The 16,691-nt window shown below is 30.9% G+C and overlaps 3 protein-coding genes across 5 annotated transcripts; 1 reads left to right on the top strand and 2 right to left on the bottom strand.

Annotated features, from left to right (window-relative positions):
- Positions 1 to 1,623: 1,623 nt before the first annotated feature.
- On the bottom strand, positions 1,624 to 2,207 carry LOC108479670 (uncharacterized). Its single transcript, XM_017782392.2, has one exon. It carries the CDS (start codon positions 2,071 to 2,073, stop codon positions 1,789 to 1,791), a length of 285 nt encoding a protein of 94 aa, XP_017637881.1. The 5' UTR covers positions 2,074 to 2,207; the 3' UTR covers positions 1,624 to 1,788.
- A 3,237-nt stretch (positions 2,208 to 5,444) lies between these two features.
- On the top strand, positions 5,445 to 9,898 carry LOC108476964 (LRR receptor-like serine/threonine-protein kinase GSO1). Its single transcript, XM_017779351.2, has 11 exons — positions 5,445 to 5,727; positions 6,307 to 6,454; positions 7,009 to 7,080; positions 7,835 to 7,906; positions 8,241 to 8,312; positions 8,416 to 8,559; positions 8,644 to 8,724; positions 8,821 to 8,892; positions 9,140 to 9,211; positions 9,421 to 9,492; positions 9,603 to 9,898. Exons 1-11 carry the CDS (start codon positions 5,637 to 5,639, stop codon positions 9,691 to 9,693), a joined length of 987 nt encoding a protein of 328 aa, XP_017634840.1. The 5' UTR covers positions 5,445 to 5,636; the 3' UTR covers positions 9,694 to 9,898.
- A 625-nt stretch (positions 9,899 to 10,523) lies between these two features.
- On the bottom strand, positions 10,524 to 14,589 carry LOC108476607 (heparanase-like protein 1). Of its 3 annotated transcripts, none has more exons than XM_017778868.2 (10): positions 14,288 to 14,589; positions 13,436 to 13,686; positions 13,271 to 13,307; positions 12,813 to 12,996; positions 12,501 to 12,649; positions 12,179 to 12,412; positions 11,896 to 12,085; positions 11,658 to 11,783; positions 11,401 to 11,500; positions 10,524 to 11,271 (listed from the first exon to the last, which is right to left on the bottom strand). In XM_017778868.2, the coding sequence occupies exons 2-10, from the start codon at positions 13,643 to 13,645 to the stop codon at positions 10,882 to 10,884; spliced, it is 1,620 nt and encodes a 539-aa protein (XP_017634357.1). In that variant the 5' UTR covers positions 13,646 to 13,686; positions 14,288 to 14,589; the 3' UTR covers positions 10,524 to 10,881. The 3 variants fall into 3 exon arrangements, with proteins under 3 accessions (XP_017634357.1, XP_017634358.1, XP_017634356.1); XM_017778869.2 differs by having other exon boundaries at positions 13,436 to 13,646; XM_017778867.2 differs by having other exon boundaries at positions 13,436 to 13,707; positions 14,288 to 14,588.
- Positions 14,590 to 16,691: the final 2,102 nt, after the last annotated feature.

Below are 16,691 nucleotides of genomic sequence, written 5' to 3'. Positions count from 1 at the left end.
TGAGAAATCAATTGACTGATTGGAGACAAATCAATTAATTGACTCCCTGGGAGACCTGTTTTTCAGGCAAAATATAAATATACATATATACACACACATTTTTACATAACTCAAGATTATTTCAACGGCATAACTCATCTCCAGCCAGAAAGAACTCATGCCGGTCTGAGGTACTCGTGTGCATCCAACACGCAATGTCTAACGCACGGATATAAATATATGACCTCCAAAGATCTTTCAAATACATGAAAAAAACCTAGAAAAACACTTTGTCATACCCGTGTTTTGGACAAATCCTTGTATTCAACACTCACCTGAGTCCCAAGTAAATGGTAAGAACTAACTGTGCCTGCCGGAAAATTACTGTACCCTGTAGCGTAAAATCCTTGTCTAAAACCACAATAAGTAAACTCCTGAAACATGATGCTTACCAATGCTATTTGGACTCAAGGGTAAGTGCCAATACGGGAATCCTCAATCTTTTAAAGTTTTCTCATATATTATGAAGATCACACTCCATACCCGTGAGGGATAACATATTCAATACAAAAGGCGAGAACTTTAGAGAAAATTAAGGGTTGAGGTAAACAAAGACTCATTTGCCGGCATAAATGTTTCAATGAGGTTCCTCTGAAAAGTATACCTAGTGATTAGCAAATTTACATTAATAGTTGATAAACTCAATGGAGTTCATGGATCGAAGGATCTGGAGTTAACATTGTCTATGGGGTACCTAAATCTGCTCAGTTTCCCATTTGTTACCCATTGCTAATATCAAGCATGAAAAAATATTACCCAACAAAAGTCATGCCTGCATATGATTTCAAACTCACCCTAATCTCTTTTCTAGCCATAGAAGCTTCACTAATCTAGATACAAGTTCAGTTAAAGCAATCCAAGTTTTGTTCCCAATGAACTATGCTACCATTTGTTACTCCAAAAACATCGATAATTAGTTAAGCTAGGATATGCAATTGAACATCTCAAAACCTTTTAACTAATGACTATCTAACTTTTACAGACTTCTTCACTAAAGGATTCCCCCGATTTAAGGACCAACGTCTACATGTTTAAAAAAACTACTCCAGCTTTGTCTTAAAGGAGGGGAAACAAGGCAAAACATGAAAGATATCATCAAAGACATTTCCTTCTAGTAACAATTCAATACCAGCAAATGCAATTGACTTTAACGTAACAGATAATAATCTAAAACTCTAATATCAGTCTTAGACTAAGTTCTTTAAAATAACAAACTTGAATCATATCGACTTACATAACTAAAATTTGAAACATGGCTTTGACATGATACAAGGATAAATAAACAATTAACTCAAGAAACACAAGAATAACACATCAATTATCAAAGGAAGGGTGCTGTTTCTTTCGTGTAAAAAGACTTGTAAAATGACTTCTGGAAATGATTTCCGAATTTCCTACTTTCTTATAACAATCTAAACTAAGAGGGTACATCCAATTTGCAAATCTATTCAAGTTCTACTACACAACCAGAAAACCCAGATTATCATTCACCGAAATAGCGCAAAAAATTTACTAATCTAGCAGCTAAAAGAATCATAAAGTTCAATAAGAAAAAGCCTAAAAAGAAAAAGAAAATTCCACATATAGTATAAAACAAACAAAACCCTACATGGCATTTATCCAAAACAGTGTATACATAACAAAAATCACTTCATACAGTATAAAATTCAATATTTATCTCAATGAATCGCAGTTTACTCCTTTTTATTTCTCTAAGGGAACAAGTCAAAATGTAATGATAAATATTTTCTAAGAAGGCTTAATATCCATTATGCTTTTGACCTTTGGAGCATAGAGTGAATAAACCAAAGCTTGTCTTTTGGCGACTTCCAGCTGAGCTTTACCGTCGGAGAAAGCGGCGGAGAGCTGGGAAGGGTCGGTTAGGTTCTTGTTGTCTCGAAACGCGTCAATGGTTCGCCGTTTTGAGTACTCCCTTATGTTGTAGTCGCTGAACTGACGCGCCACTCGCAGAAGAGACCGGTAAAGCTGTAAAACCTCCGTTCTCGTCGGTCCTGCTACTCCCGACGCTGCCATTTGCCTTCTCTCTCTCTAATGTTCTAAAGTTTTCCGATAAAAAAGAGTGGTATTAGGGGAAAAGGAAGAATCTTTGCCTTGCCCTTGTTCTATCGCTCTATGTTGACCGATAATTACGTTACGCATCGTTTTATTTGTCAAGGCTAAGGGAAAAAGGGCCGGACCCGGTTGTGGATTCCGGATTTTTTTTCCTCCATAAAAATCTAGGTACAAATATAATTGAATTTAGATTATGTTTTAAGTAAATTAATCTCTATATAATAAATTAAATAGTAAATTGATCATTTTATTAAAAATGTTATCTATTTATACATTGAGTGATGATGTGGTTAACAGAGTAAATAAGCAATAAATATTTTAAAAATAAAAAATCTTAAAAATAAATTTCTTTTGTTTTCTCAAAATAATCATTAGAGTAAGTTCATTGACTAATCGTTTATGTTTGTAGATTATTAAAATGGTAGACACTAACCCAGATAAATAAATAGTTTTTTAATAATTATTTATAAAATCACGTCAAAATTGAATATCAATAAATGGTGTTCAAATTTTATAATCCAGTTAATTTTGGACATAATTTTTCAAACCATTATAAAATTTATAAAAAATATTAAGAATTATAAAATCATTTAAAATTACAATAAATATTTGAATTACAAGTTAATTATCATCATTGAGATACAAGTTATTTAAATTACTATCAATATAACTATAGCTAACTAAGAAAATTATAGATTTTATTATTTTGAATTTGGTAAGGTTATTTAAACTTTGGTTATTTATTTCTTTCAAATTAAGATTAATTTTTAATATTTTATTAAGTTTTGCTAAATTTAATATTTTAAATAAATTATTATATTTTTATTGATTTTAATAAAATTTAATAATTGTTTGTAAAACTACATTTAGGATGAACTTGGACAATCAGTGGTATATATTCATTTAAATTTGGACAACTATTTGTTCAGGTTCATCCTCGACGTGGTTTTTCAAATAATTATTTAAAAAATTATGTTTTTTTTAAATATTTTTTCAGCATGAGATATACGTGGCACTGTCATGAATTGTTTCCTCCTTGCTTCGTCAATCACCTCATTACTTCACGATAGAAATTGAAGAAACTTTTGACAAAATGATCGACTTACTCTTTGATCTACTGTAAATGAATTAATTTTTTCATTTTTCAAATAGAAAAGGTAAAATGCAATCCGATTTTTAGTACAAAGACTTCCATGATACTTTTACCTACAAACTTATATCGATTTCAAGATCAAGTCGATTTGAAAAACATATAAATGAACAAACTAATGTTTTTACTAAAATAATATTATTATATTGATATTTATAATTAATTTTGTAAAATTTACTATTTAGTAGAGGTGTGCATGGGTCGGGCCGGGCCCATAAAAAAATTTTGCCCGTTTTTAAGGCCTGGGCCCAGCCCGGCCAGAAATATGGGCCTAGAAATTTGCCCAAGCCTAGCCCGAGAAAAAAACAGTAGGCCCGAGCCCGGCCCGGCCCAACTATATTAATTTTTTCTTTATTAAATAAAAAATTAAAATATAATAAATCAAATATATTTAAAAACATAAAAACAAATATTAAAACAAAAATAAATAAAAAATGAGACTAAAATAATTCTTAAAATAATACATAAGTTAAAAATATAATAAAAATAATTATATTAAAATTGAAAAATTAAAACAAATTAGAATTAAATTAAGAACCAAATTATATTAATAACAAAAATTTTACAATATCAAAATAACATTAAAAACAACAAAATGAGTAAAATCAAAGTACTAAAGTTATTTAAAATTAAAATAAAAAATTTAAAAATAATTTAATATTAAAATCGGGCGAATTCGAGCCTAGGCTAAAAAAATCTTACTTGGGGCCCGGCTTATTTTCTAAATGGGCTTTTTTTGTCCAAACCCATTTTCGGACTGGCCTTCGGGCCGAGCCACCCGGCCCATGCACACCTCTACTATTTAGGCTTGGCCAGCTAGATCAAAATTTTTTTTAAGAAAAGTTTTTTCTAAATAATAAAAAAATTAACCGATTTAAGAAAAGATGGAAATAGTTTATTTGACTCAAGTTGGTCGGCTAACGAAAAATACATGCTTCAATATTTTATTGATATGAATTTTATCTTTTATTTTATTAAAACAGAAAAGTTAGTCCTTTTGTTTTACCTTGCCAGAATTTAATATTTGTATTTTAAAAACTAAGAAAGTAATTCAATTCTTAATAAACATGTAAACATATAATTTATTAAATAATTAATTTTATTAAATTATTGCATATGAAGTTAAATTAAACTAATTTTTCAATTTTCATAAATTGTGTAAATTTTAATTTTAATTATAGGTTCATTTTCGATTTTCGTAAAGCAAGAGGAACTGCTACTATTTATTTTATATATATTTTAAAAAAATTATATATAATATTCATATTAAGTCATTTAAGCTGAACCGTATGATTGTAGATTACATAAATATTTTTTAATCAAGATTTGAAAATTGAATTTAACCATGGAGATGGGATTTTAAGGAGAAAAGTAAATTTATTAATTTGAATTTAAAATTTGAAATTGGGTGATAAACAACAAAAATAAGAAGTTTTCAATATTATCACTTAAATATTCTTACGAATAAAAATAAAAATATATATATTTTATATTGAATTTCTTATTTAATGTTTTATTTTTTGCCTGATTTCTTTTCTTTTTGGTAAACAATATATAAATATAAGTTAAGTCTCTGTATTTTTCATAATTGAGAATTTAGTTTATATACTTTTATTCTTATGAATTTAGCTTTTTATTTTTAAATTTTAAAATTTAAATATAATTTTTAATATAATTAAATTTTTTGTTAAAATTATTGACGCGATATTTTAAAATAAAAAACTTATTTAATGGTCATATAACTAAAATAATAATGTTGTAATTAACCTAAATTTAACAAAATAAATAGACTTATAACATAATTTAACCATAATTATATACTATTTGGAGGCAGATAGGTTTGTTTATGGAAAATAAAATTTGAATTTTCTTTGGAAAAAGTATAATTTTAAATTGAATAATAACGCGTAAATTATATTTTATTACTTATTTTTTATACAAAGCTGTATTGATATAAAATAAATTAGTTTTACCGTTTAGGTTCAACAATCAATTATTTTCCTTTTTTTCAATAATCTAAAATTTTTAATACATAAATCATTTTTCTGAGAAAAAACTTCAAAATTATATTTAAAAAAAACGCAGTAAAGAATTATTCAAAAGTAAAATTGCAAAGATAAAATAATTGGCATTTAAAATTTAAAAATTCTCATCTTTTTCTTTTTTTAAAAAACTTGGCATTTTTTAAGGATTTCAATTCATGTCTGAAAATATCAATGATAAAAAAGTGAAAAGCTAGTGTGTAAATAGAAGAAGAAAAGACGGTGAATTGAAATTCAGCCGAATTTCCAATTTAATATATAAGAATTATAAGAAAAGATATAGTTGTGGTCTCTTTGGGGTGAGATCTCTCTTTGTTTATTTACCTCCAAAAATGGCATCCTTTTACTCGCTAACTTTGATTTTGATTTCTATTTTCGCTTTCTCAATCTCCATTGCTAACTCCAAAACTCTCAAGAGAGATGGTAAGTTTAAGTTTTGGTTTGCTTCTTTCTTCTAGATCTTCTCTTATTTTTTGCTCTGTTTGGTTTCCGAGAAACTGTTGGAAGAATTGATTAAGAAAGAACTGAAAGCTTTTCTTTGAACTATACTCATTGAACTGTAATAAAAAGAAAAAAATGTTTTAGTACTTAGTAAGTTGGTTCTTTCAGTAATTGTGTTCATATTTATGAATTAAATCTGTGATATTTTTGCTTCTTTAATTAATTTATTTTTTAATATTTTTTGGAATCAGATTGACAACTAATTTTAACTTTTGATCCATTTAGCTTGAACTTTTGTAGAGCAATGTAGGTGATAAATGCACTTAAATTGATCTAGGTTTAATGGCTTTGACACTTCATTTTTTGGTTAAAAACCTATGAATCTTAGTTTTCTAATTGGAAAGTACAACGGTTAAAGCTTTTGAGTAGAGGTTTTTAGGAATGTCTCTATTGTTTATTGTTACTGTTGAGTATGAATTTTAAGGTTATCACCATAAGAACAGTAAATAAAACAAATATAAGTGACGGAGCAATGGAATAATAGTTTGTATTTTGTTGCAGTAAAAGCCTTAAATGAGATTAAAGCATCACTTGGATGGAGAGTGGTATATGCATGGATTGGAGATGATCCCTGTGGAGATGGTGATTTACCACCTTGGTCTGGTGTAACATGTTCTACTCAAGGAGACTATAGAGTTGTTACCGAATTGTAAGTATCATTGCTGCCTTAAAGTTCCTCGGACTTTGGATCTGAAAGTTGGATACATGTATGTGTCTGAAATGAGTATGTTGAAATTATATTTTATGTTTTTCCATGTATTTGGAGGGTTATATCCCCATACCCATGTATGGGTATGGCGTTGGACATGGGTGATTAATATGGGTACTTAAAGAAAAACGTAGAGTTGGAGTCCTCAATAAAATGCTTAATATTCTTGTTAGAGAAAGGGAAGGATTTTGCTTCATGAATGCAACCTAATAACATTGCAAACGCCTTTTGCTTCATTCTATGTTTTATTCCAACTGTTCTGTTCATCTTTATTTTCTGGTTTATCGGGAAGATACACAAGTGAGTTCTTTTCTGTTATGATTGAAGTCCGATGCTTTTTGCTTTCTCATTTTTACTCCAACATACTTATGTTTGGGGCAAGGGCAAAGATACTCAAGTGATTTTGTTCTGTGTTGACTGAATATTGTATCTAGTTCTATCGATTTGTATTGACTCTGACACTAGCTTGTGATTATGACCGTTTTCTCTTACAGGGAAGTCTATGCAGTATCAATTGTTGGTCCTTTTCCTATTGCCGTAACTAATTTGTTGGATTTAACAAGGCTGTAAGTTCTCTCTTTCTTCTCTAATAAGCTAAAATATTTGTTTTCATAAGGTTCATAAAACCTTTTCTTTGTTGTTTATTTTTTAATCCATGCTTCAAAATAGCGATATAATCCCCTGTAAACCAAATCTTTCAATTTACAATATAGTCTCCACAAGTTCTCTTGGAGTCCTCTGCTAGTTAGAATATTGCATTTACTTGAGTTTTTGGAGTTCCATTTCCTGTTCTTGGTCTGTAGACCATGCAGATGAATTTGGCATTTTAAAGCAGTAAATGTGTATGAGTGAATACGCAACCTGTTCACTTCTTTGTTGTTGTAAGGTGTGGAAAAAAAAATGGAGAAAAAACATTGGGTCAATAGCTTGAAAGCTTGATGCAAGCTCGGTTTCTTCTGTTTGCCTCTCTGATATTGTCCAAGACCATTTCACTGGCATCCATTGCGTTACTACAACTTAAAGTGGATTTGCTTATCTGTATAAGTTCACGTCTGTAATTTATAGTTTTATACATTCTCACTTGCATTCTATGCTTTTAATTGTTTACATAAATTACAATCACCTGAAGTAGTGATGAAACAATTTGCCATCTAGTATTTTAATGTGGTCAGTCTTGGTTCTCAACAAGAAAAAGGTAATTTACATATACGAACTAGTCATAAGCATGGGGGTCACCATTTAGATGTTTTAGCCTCTGGATTTTACTTGAGAGTTCTAACTGGAAGTCTTTCTTCCTTCTCGACTTTGCTAATATGGCAGGGATCTCCATAACAACAAGCTTACGGGCCCAATTCCTCCCCAAATTGGACGCCTTAGACGACTTAGAATGTTGTATGTTTTCTTTTCCTATGTCTTGTTTTTCTTCAAAACTGTTATATGCTGTATTTTCCCGTAAGTGAAGCAGTTGTTATTTTGAGGTCATTGTTGTTACTGAAGTGGTTGCTCCAAAATATACTTAATATGCCGGCTAGGATAGCATGCTATGTTACACCCATCAGTTCATTCAAGCGTCATAATTGGATATTAACCATGTTCTGATATCTAGATTTTGGACCAATATTTAGAAATGCAATTCGTCTTTAATGAAAGAACAACAAATAAAATTTTAGGTAAAATCGAAATTTTGTAGTCTTTAATCTGATAATATGTTTTGATGAACTGCCAGAAATTTGAGGTGGAATAAACTCCAAGATGTCCTTCCTCCTGAGATCGGTGAGCTGAAAAGACTAACCCATCTGTGAGTATCCTTTTTATAATCACTGACATCTATCTTTTATAGTTGAATGTGTTTGTACATGCATGTCGGAGGTTCTTTAATATTTAAGTCAAAATTTCTTCAGGTCGTTGAGCTTTAACAATTTTAAGGGTGAGATTCCAAGGGAGCTTGCAAATCTACCCGAGCTTCGCTATCTCTACCTTCAAGAAAACCGTTTCACTGGTCGAGTTCCAGCAGAGTTGGGCACTTTACAAAATCTTCGGCACTTGTAATATTCTCTCTACCGTTTTCTGTACCACTCTGATGATTTTTTAATAATTATTGCGCTAAATGGTATTTTTTGTTTTGTCAGGGATGTCGGTAATAATCATTTGGTCGGTACCATTAGGGAGCTTATTCGTATTGAAGGAGGCTTTCCAGTTCTACGTAATTTGTAAGTTATATTTCAATATTTGAATGTTTTATGAAATGATTTATGTTTTGCCATATTAGATCAAATGCACAGTTTTTCTTAAGGTTGCAAATGTAGGTATTTGAATAACAATTATTTGACTGGAGGAATTCCTGCTCAGCTGGCAAATTTGACAAATTTGGAGATATTGTAAGTTCCAGTAACATATATATGTCTATGTGTATTTATGTATATAAGCAATCAGTACCATGCTTGGTATTCTGACTCCTAATTTTCCTTGAAGCATCCATGTCCAACATTTGTGTTAAACACATTTAGACTTAGACATATATCCATATCCGAGACTTGACATCCAAGTCTGAGTAATGTAATATCATGAAATTCTTCTTCTTTTACAGCTTTGGAGTCCCTTAAAACTTTTTTGTACTTGTTACAGGTACCTTTCATACAACAAGATGTCTGGAGCAATACCAACAGCACTTGCCCATATTCCTAAATTGACATATTTGTAAGATTTTGTCACATTCAACTCGAGGTTCATTTGGATATCTGTATTATTTTCTTACTGAGTCTCCTTTCTTTCTGGAAATGTTCTTCTTGTGATCATTGCGATGAAATCTTACGGAAAAATGGTGGTCGCGAATGGATGGTTTTTATTTGCATGATTGCAATTGTTGCGATGTTTAACTTCTATTCTTGGACTTCAACAATCAACAGGTATTTGGATCATAACCAATTCTCAGGCCGGATTCCCAATGCATTCTACAAGCATCCTTTCTTGAAAGAACTGTGAGTTCCCCTTCATCCTCTTAATTTTCAAGGAAAATGGTGACTTTCGGATACACGTTTAAGGTGAAAAATGAAATGAATATCTAACTTTTTTTAAATTTCAAATTCAGGTATATTGAAGGAAACGCATTCCGGTCTGGCGTAAACCCCATTGGTGCACACAAGGTCCTTGAACTTTCGGACGCAGATTTCTTGGTTTAGTTAAAAAACTGTCAAGAACACAAGCCTTATTACTATCAAACCTCATGGCCATGGATTTCTAGTTATCCAAACTCAGTAATATTTGTACTGTAGATATGAACTCAGTTCTTTATTGTCTTTGTATGTGGTGTTTTTAAGGAAAAACAGCTCAAATCTGGAATTAAAGTTGGAGAATGATCTAATACCACGTTTTATATTCATGAAATTTTCAATTTTTGTAGCTATTATTTTGTAACCAAGAAAATTAATGAAAAAATTATCATTCTTTTAGTAATAAAAAAAATTAATTGGCTCTGAAATTTTTCAGGTTATCATAATATTTGATACAAACAGTTCACGGATCTAAAAAATCAATTCAAAATCGAAAATAAATGAAGTTCAAACAGTAAAAAGAAAAGTTTAAAGTTGTTTTATTTTTATATCATATCAAACTCTTGCCTTTAATTGTAAATATTGATTGAGGTCAAGCAAAAATTCAAATTTTAAAATTTAGCTCAAATTTCTTACAGGCTTGTTATAATACTTATTATTATCGACTCGCAACTCGCAATTAATGGATCTGGATCGAATTTTATACCATCCGCATGTTAAGCTTGTATACCAAGCTTGCATGGTGTTAAGTGTTCGTAGAAGGGGTACTTACACTTCCTTGCGAGGTCACACGTGAGACCGCGCGCGCATGGTACCGCATAAACATATATTAAGTATAGAATAAGGTACATGTTGGCATGCATAGAACTTATTCTAGAATATTACATCAATAAACAGTAATTGTATCATATATATATATATACAACTTACCATTTAAATAAGATAAAAAACACTCAAAATACTATGGTAAAAACATCATACAATTTCATATAATATAATTTTACAGTACAATACAGTAAATAACAATGATTTATACAGTTGTGCTTATTATCGATAACATTATTGCAGAAACTAGTGATAATTACAATTGCTCAGAAAACTAATAATTCTGCTATTATCACATTCAACCCTTCTTGTGAAAAAAAAAAAATCAACCCTCCATTATTGTAAGCCGGACTCTGGGCGATATTGAATACTAATACATGCCCCACATAGGTATGTTCATACATTTAGCGATCATACCTCATATTCATATTTGAATATGTGTCGGACATTAATGTTAGAGTAAGATATTTTATAAATAAATAAAAAGGAAAATTACCCGCAAGCTGGAGCTTCGAAGTTGGGGAATACTATGAATGCAATTGACAAAGGCGAGATGGTTATTGGAGACTTCACGTTAACACGGACGGGGTTTAGTGATGGGATGTCTCCGGTGCTTGTAAGTTCTAAAGGGATGCCATTTAGAACCATAGTTCGACTTCTAAGGTATCCGTCTTTTGGTGTTAAATGATACTCTTCTCGGAGTAGAGCATCGTCGGAAGCTTTGGTTCCGACCCAGGAGAATGTTTTCTTAAGACTATGTGTGAAGCTGTCCCTGCTAATGTTTTGTTCATTCGCAGCCAACTTCAGATTGATGCTATTTTGAGCATTCATTATGAAATTCGTCTGATTGCTCAAGTTGATCACGAGTAAAGTTACACCAGTCTGCAACATGATGCCGAGATCATAATCAATGAAACAGTCTTATATTTTCATCTTCAAATAATGGTTTCATGGAATTAATGCAAAACAATTTAAAGAATAAGTGGTATAAAAGCAAAATTTCTGACTTACTCTTCCTTTCGAACAATGGGCATAAGATCGAAGAAAGGGCGAAGCATGGCTTTCTACATTTAGAACCACTTTACCCATTAACCGATGCCATAGAAGTCCACTGTTTAAGACCATTAAAACAAAAGGTGTAAGGAATCTCCATACAAGTTCGGCACGGTCATAAACAAAAAAGTTTTCGACATCTTTCAATTTGATCAAACATTTAAATGATAGACAAGCAAAACGCAGATAAAGAAAATTAAATCTCTAGTTCTTGCCTGTAATAATCAGGATTCGGAACAAATGTTGTCGCATTGAGAAGACCGTAGTTGCCACCAATTAGTGTTTGCCTACAATATACTTTAGTATGGTATTTCGATGCCATTCCGAGCTGATCTAAGTACCTGATGTCATGTACAAGAGAAAGGAAAATTGGAGTATTCATACATAACAATATATTAGCGTTAAAACTTGATGTTTTGTACGGATTTAAATCAGCTGAGAAAGTATGATTACCAGAAGCTGTTGACGAATGTATTGGACACGTGAGCACCACCGCTGTTATAAGCCCCACCGGACTCTCCAACCCATGCAGAAGTCCAAGGACCGTGCCTCCGGATGATGTGTGTAAGATTACCGAATGTGTATGCTGCCTTATTTAAGTGGTCTGGATTCAATATTTTACTAACGAGTTTCGGATCAACACCTGAAATAAAAACTGGGATTAAGCATTAAACGTAGGCTGGATCAAATAGGAATGCATCCATGCATTCAAACACTTTGGTATATCCGAACACACCTGCACCCAAATTGTACATATGATGGCTCATGACATCGATTACACCGAAGCCCGAGGTCTGAAGAAGCTTGACAAACCACTCTTCATCATAGAATCCTCCAGGAGCTACGAGTGATGGTTTAGATTGCGAGCCTTTATATAACTCATTTATGATTCTCCTTAGGTTGACCAAGTCTTTTCCATACTGGTCGGCATGAACATGTGCACCAATACCATTTCCGCTCAACTCATTACCTAAAACAACAATGACAAACATTAGAGGCGAGAAGAGAAAGAAAGTACGGATATATAATTGTAAAGCGCTTTGTCTTTGATTCTCTACCGAATTCCCATGAATCTATCTGGTATCCCTTTGAAACGGTGTACTTCATAAAATCTTGCGCATTGCTAGAGTCCCAATCCCCTCCCCAAAGGCTCCTCTTTATTTTATGTCTCCCATGGAGAGCATTCAGGCCGAATGTCACCATTGCTCTGCGAGTGTGAGATTCAAGTGAGTATCGAATCCATCAAAAACTTGGAAAACATTGCAAGCCTTAGCTAATCGAACTCAACCAATATAAGCCTGTTTCGGCAAGCTGAAACATGTTTCCTTTTGGAGAAGAGGGATAACAGTATTGAAATGCGAGAATCTTACCCTGTTTCTTTGAAGAAACGGTTCAGCTCATCCCACCTCTCCATGTGTAAGCATCCCTTTGAAAATCCAAACAATCCGTCTTTCATCTTTTGGAATGGATGACAAGGGGACTTTAAATTCCCGACATCATACAACACTTGATCTTGCAAAGAGCCTCCAACTCTTATCCTCAAACGGTTGAAAGCTAACAAAGTGAGGAACATAGAGTAGTATCATGCTTCGGGAAGTAAAAATTCAACAACGTACTGATAAAAACATCACTTCGACTCTTCATTCAAGTCCTTATGTCCGACACATATCCGGACAGAGGTATGGAGATATGACCCTCCAAATACATGAAATAACTCAAAGAAAGATTGAACATGCCAGTGCCAGACACGTAACCGAATCTGACACTCACACCTAAGCCCGAGAAACATTAGATAAAGCTGTATCATTACTGATGAAGAAATACAAACCTTGGATAGCTTTGGCAAGGAAAGGATGAGACAAGTTCTGTTAGAAACAAACCAACAGATTGAACTCTTACAATAAGTGTTTCGATTTCTTGAGAAGTGAATTGACAAAATTCAAAGAAAAATCATTTATTATTATGAAAAAAGATAGTTCTTCTTAAGCCTCACCAGATTCATTACAGATGTATAGTGCCATGGACACTGGTCGTAATTACACTTATCATGAGGCCACCAGTCGATCGTAGCACAGACGAAGTTATCATCAGTTTGAGCAACAGTCATAGTTCCATCAACTACAATCGATCCATGACTAATATCTTGAGCAAAAATCGCAGGAATCGAAGCCACAAGTAAGAACCAACCGAAGCACAGTTCCATTCTGTAAATCAATTGTAAGGGCCTCACTCACTTCCACCGTACTGTATTAACTATTATGTTAACTACGAATCAACGATATAAGATTGCATCAGAAACTGAACATCTATGGTGGCATTCTGTATGAAATGAGTGAAATCAAAAGTAAATTTTGAACAACAAAAAAGGCGAAAACTTCCAAGTTTCAGACAGCAAGTTGTCCTAAACTACACAGTTTATCACCTGTCTTTCCAGGTTATTAATAACTTGTAAGAAATCATTCTTTAAGACCTTGGTCAGCTGTTCGTTCTACCTATTTGACTGCAAATTCCGACTTTGAGAATTTATATTTCCAATATCAAAATCAACAATCTTTAATCCTTGCAAAGGTAATGAGGTGAATAATACATACATATACATATATCAGGTCTCAATGTATCATTCCTTAACACATAATCAAACATATATGCCTGAAGAATGGAACAAGAAATAAAAGAAGTCGCAGATCCAGAAAAGCAATCTAAGTTTCAAATTTCAACAACATTAAAAGCAACCCATTGAAAAGAAAAACAAAACAAAGAACACATTCCATAGGCATAAACAATGGCAGAGCTATACAAAAGAACCCCAATTAGAAATAAAAACCCAGAAAAGAAGCTAACTAACCTCCAAAAGAAAAGAAGCTAGAAAACATCCATTGGAAAAAAGCAAACAGAGAAAATGCAGTGAGGTTATCTTTGGAAACAAACAGACCCACCAACAGTATGGAACAAGCTATAGTCTTGGTTTAGCCAAAACAGAATGCTCGGATCTGTTTAGGCTTAGGCTAGTGGTGTTGTTTCTTTTGTTCTGATAGACAAGATAAACATGTTTGGTGGAATAGGTGGGGACTCATATTTGTCGGTTAGGCTCAAAATTCATGTTAAAAGGAGTAAGATTCTTGTCCAAAACAATAACCACACTTGCAAATATAAAGCAGTAATTTGTTCTTACATTTTTTTAGTTCACCTGCAAGCCTTTTAAGCACTTAATATAGTGGGAGTAGATGTGGGGCAGACCAGATTATGTAAAATTAATTAATTAAAAAATATATAATATAAAAATTTATCACTTAAAACTCAATTAATTAATATATAAATGTGAACCTCGTATTGGTATGATGTTCATCGCCTTAAGTATGGTTTAAATTTAAATTAGGTTATTGTTAAAATTTTACTCTCTCATAATTCACTAAAAATAAATTAATACATAAATGTGGAACAAGAAGGAAGCTTTTTAATGGTATTTTTTAAGATTCCTTAGTGTTGAAGAAGTTTAGTTGGTTTTAAGTTGAAGTAATGCCTTAACCAAATCTTGACTTATACTAGGAACAATAGTTCACCAAATCTGGAACAGCGGTCTTTATGTATTTTCTTTATTTTTTTTATAATCATATATTTGATTCTAATTAATTATTATATAATAAAGTCACCAGATTTTTTTGGAGGTCAATAAGTCTCTAGATTTGTTGTAAAGTTTAATTTTTTTTGATTCACGAGGTTGGGAAAATGAAATAAAAGTGAAAGTCCATCCTCCAATAAGAAGAAAGAGGGACGCCCTTTTCCCTCTTTTGACAAAAAAAATGTCCCTTCCACCGAATTACAAGTTGCGCACTTAATCTAAATAACTAAAATGTCGGCTTTGGGTGTAATCATTTCCAATTTTGGCTTAAGGAAAAATTATTTAATATTTTTATTAGTGAAAATTTTAGTTATGAATTTCTTCCACAATTTTTGTAGTTTTCGATAAGAGTCAATGTTTGTATGATATGAGAGTTTTTTCATGTGTATGTAGATATTTCAATTTAGAAATTATAGATCTCATTTGATTGATCTTCTAAATTTAAATAATATTAATTTTAATAAATTTAGTTACATAAATTTTATATTATATATGCATGTATCAATTACACGTATGACCACAATTACAATTATAAAAATACATTTAAATAATTATAATATTCATATTTTATACCAAAATAAATTTATATAGACTCTATATTTTATCTTCTCTTTTAATTTTTGTTTTTGTTTAATGTTTTTTATAAATATATGTTAAATATTTAATTAAAATATTAACTTTGAGATATTTTGTATTTTAATTATTTTTATTAAAACCTTTTAACTAATGGTAATTAGTTAATTTTACATGAAAGAATTTAATGAATTTATCTCAAAATTTGACATATAACTAAATTAAAATATAATTTTTTAATATTCTCATTATAGATTCGATTATATCATTATTTTTTTAACAATGTTCTTCTCAACTCATAAATACTTCTTACATTGACAACAATACCCATATACTATCATATATAATTAAATTTTCATTAATTTATAATTAAAAAAGATGCGAATATACTAAATAAACAATAATGATATATATTTTATTTTATTTAAAATTTAGTTAGTAAATATATTTAAGCGATTTTCTTCAAAAGTATAAATGCACATTCTTGAAATCAAGTAAAATGTATTTTACACTATTTAAGTACCATTTACCTTAATAATAATAATAATAATAATAATAATAATAATAATAGAAAGAAGAAATGTGGTCATCATCACATGATCATCTTCATCTATATATATTTTAAAGATTTGTAAAATGTTATTTTAATTAAGCATCGTTGTCTTATTACTGCAAAAACATTCTTACAGATAACTTTTACATGTGAGATATAATTCTTTAGTAAAAACATATAAATAATAGAGGACAATTTTTATTTCCTTGTCTCGGTCGGTCAGTTTGAAAGTTTTGTTCTTTCAAATTAATATTAATAATTTATAATTAAATTTAAACACAAACAATAATTCTCATAATTTATAAATTTAGGGTTGGACTTGTCGAAGACCCTGAGATAATATAATCAGCAAATAGTGTACGGAAGTGTATTTAAATATGTTAATTATATAAATGTAAAGGATAAAATAAATTATTATGTTTTATTAAATCAGTTTTTTATAACTTTTTATAATTTTTAATTTATAAATAGGAGAATAATACGCTTCAACATATTACTGCATTA

This window comes from Gossypium arboreum, chromosome 12 (assembly GCF_025698485.1).
Source record: "Gossypium arboreum isolate Shixiya-1 chromosome 12, ASM2569848v2, whole genome shotgun sequence".
Taxonomy (NCBI): Eukaryota; Viridiplantae; Streptophyta; class Magnoliopsida; order Malvales; family Malvaceae; genus Gossypium; species Gossypium arboreum.
Note: the sequence above shows the minus strand (reverse complement) of the source record. Positions and strands in the feature narration are given on the sequence as shown.